This window comes from Belonocnema kinseyi, chromosome 9 (assembly GCF_010883055.1).
Source record: "Belonocnema kinseyi isolate 2016_QV_RU_SX_M_011 chromosome 9, B_treatae_v1, whole genome shotgun sequence".
Classification (NCBI taxonomy): Eukaryota; Metazoa; Arthropoda; class Insecta; order Hymenoptera; family Cynipidae; genus Belonocnema; species Belonocnema kinseyi.
Genome location: NC_046665.1, coordinates 59475133 through 59478060, shown reverse-complemented (window position 1 = coordinate 59478060; position 2928 = coordinate 59475133). Strand labels below are relative to the sequence as shown.

At 35.0% G+C, this 2928-nt stretch overlaps 1 protein-coding gene across 4 annotated transcripts in view; it reads left to right on the top strand.

The window, feature by feature from the left end:
• Nucleotides 1-2177, top strand: part of LOC117180900 (monocarboxylate transporter 14) — an 81270-nt gene extending 79093 nt beyond the window's left edge. For 3 of the 4 annotated variants that reach the window (XM_033373501.1, XM_033373503.1, XM_033373502.1), the window contains exon 11: nt 81-230. In XM_033373501.1, coding sequence (XP_033229392.1) covers nt 81-230 — 150 coding nt within the window. Of the gene's footprint in view, nt 1-80 lie in introns of all 4 variants that reach the window. The other variant, XM_033373500.1, reaches the window with a different exon arrangement.
• Nucleotides 2178-2928: the final 751 nt, after the last annotated feature.

Here is a 2928-nt window from a genome sequence, read left to right as displayed (position 1 = left end):
GGAATTGTTTAAATAAAAAATTGTTTCCAGAACTTTTTCAAACCAGAAAAGGCTTTGACTAAAGTTCAAATATTTTTTAGACACAGCCAGTGGTACTGGATCAATTAACACCAATCGACGAGGACGTCGAGGAAGAAAATGAGGACGATATTCCCGAGATAGTCGAAACCGCGCCCTCGCCGGTGGAGCCACAAGAAAAAGAGATCAAGCAGATTGAATCTGTTTTGTAATTACTATACTCAAAAAGCTTCTGCTTCTTTTTTGGCTAAAGAATCGCCTTTACTCCGAGCCATTCTGTGATAAGGCTGTTACTTGGAGAAGGCTGACTAAAGGTATTTGAGTTAACGTACTTTAAATACCTTTGAAAACGGACAAAGCACAAATTAACAAAAAAAAAAAAAAAAAAAAAAAAAAAAAAAAAAAAAAAAAAAAAAGAAAAAGGAAGGAAAGAAAGAAACCCAGTGGAATTCTCAAAAATGCGCGAGGGGAAAGCGCCAAAATTAAAAATGACCGACTGCAATCGACCAAAGCCTGAACGAGAAACTCCACCGGGTGAAAAGAACTGTTTCCTTTAGTTCGCAATCGGCGCCTGTCGATCTTCTAGATTCTTTAAGTAACTTAATCAGTATCGAACGTCAGTATGAAAATTTGAAGGATATCGTGAAACAGAAAAGCGCTTTCGCACGTGCATATCGGTTAAGAATTGAATTTGAGGTTTCGTCCCACTTGGACTTTTTATCCCCTAGGCTTGAATTATTCGCGGCAAACTATTGTACATAAGATCGATGCACGATAGATGGATGAGTGAGTGCTGATGATTAATTAATTAATCAATGAAAATTAATTAATTAAATGAACACGACGCTGCCGCGGAACGAACCTCCTGTAAATATTACAAAGAGACTTGTAATGTGATAACAGCAAAATTTGCGAATTTAGTATGTCATAATGACGATTGCCGAGTCGACTTTTTATGTTAATGAGGAAGAAATTTGGTCCATCGAAAATTTGCGATCTCGAAAAACGGATCTCGTGAAATTGATAGGCCAATTTTCCAAGTGTTCGGAATTCCGATTAACGGCTAGTTTGTGTTGATTAGTGACTCGATTTCTCGAGAGGAAATCATCGCCACAAGGTCTCTTAACTTTTCAATTAATTAACACAAACTAATAAAGCGTGTAATATTTTGTTATGCTAAACGAGGCACAGTAAATAACGACGTGCACCGCATCGTCTGTCTAATAAAATCGCTGTTTAACTAATTCTGTGACTTAAGCAAATAGCGATGAATTATTATTGATATTATGTGATTTATAATATATATATAAATATATAAATATATGTATACAAATAAACAATGTATATAAGTCTGCTATACAACTTGGATGAGAAGAGGGAAATTATTATTGTAAATCTTGTTAATCGCTAAACGAAAATCGTTGAGCAATGTACTTAGTGTATATGGCAAGGCAATTCTTATATTTTCTGACTTCTTGCTGGAAAAGGGTTCGAATTTTAAATTGAAAAATATTATTTCTGTGAGTGATCCGTTACCATCGAGTCGAAAAGAGACGAGAAATTGGGGACTGGATGCAGAATTTTAATGAAGCTTTAATTAAGGGTTTTAAAGCGACTTGTCAACTCTGTTGTTTCTCGATTTTATATTTTATCACGATTATCGCTGCGATTAGTGGAATCACCGAATTATGTAACGAATTTCGTTTGTCTTTGATGTACATTGTACAAAATATAGCACGGAATTGGCGTGCGAGCTGAGAGAAGATAAATGTAATGTAAGCGTGCGATTTAATGTAATCTGGTTGAGTTTACTCGCGCGCAAGTACACGCGCAACCGGTATCGAATCTATTAACTTAAGTTAGAAATAATTGAAGCGCGTGCTTGAACGTACTGCTCCTAACTGCGCACGTAGTACATGGTTAGCTAAGCGTTATGTTAATGTGAATGAAAACAAACGAGTCTTTATTATTCACGTGTACGTTCGCTAGGATGTATTATAAATAAAAGTGTGTGTACACATACGTGCATACTGTATAAGCGCGACGCACGCCCTATCTCGTGCACATGTTGATAATGATATATACGATATGGTACAAAAAGGACTAAAATGTATTAAGTACATCAAAATTAAAAATGAAAAGAATTTTTATTATTGAAATAATGGATTATGCACTTTTTAATAACCAATACTTATCGTCTACTCCCCATCTCCTTTCTAGAATTAAGTCGTAGCGATTCCAGGCCAAGGAGTCACCACAATCAGGGTGTCTACTCTCTAATTTTTTCATGTAGTCCGGTCACTTTGGGCATAAATATCTCAGATAAGAAAAATGGTTTTAAAAAACTGCACAGTGCATGTTAACATGTCTTTATTTTTTCGTAGACTGCATGCTTAGCGGTTATTGTGCAAAAATCTAACGAGGAACTGGCAACCTTTATTTGCCTGAAAGCACCAAAATAATGCACTTTGAGAAGCTCCTGTATTCTCAAATCTGCATAGAAAATTTTGAATTTTTTTTTATTTATTCTTCAAAGCCTTAAGAACTTGTATATTTTTCAAAAATGTCATATTTTTATAAACCTGACTATTAAGTAGTTTAGGAGAAAAAAATATTATCTTGAATACTGCTGCACCTCCCAAAACGTGCAAGAGATGTTAATTGTTGAAAAGGGAAAAGTATTAACACCATATAAATAGATTGTATAAAAACAATGAACTTCGGATAACTAAGGATCCAGAAGCCCGCGCGGTTCTTTGCATGCGCCGCTATACACTTCAATGAAGCAAACATCTCTACTGCGTCATTATTAATCGAACGTTCTTATATGGATATATTAACAGAAAATGAATATATTTTTTACATTTAGTTTGTTGTCCTAGGTGCAGTACTACTAAAGAGAATTTTTTT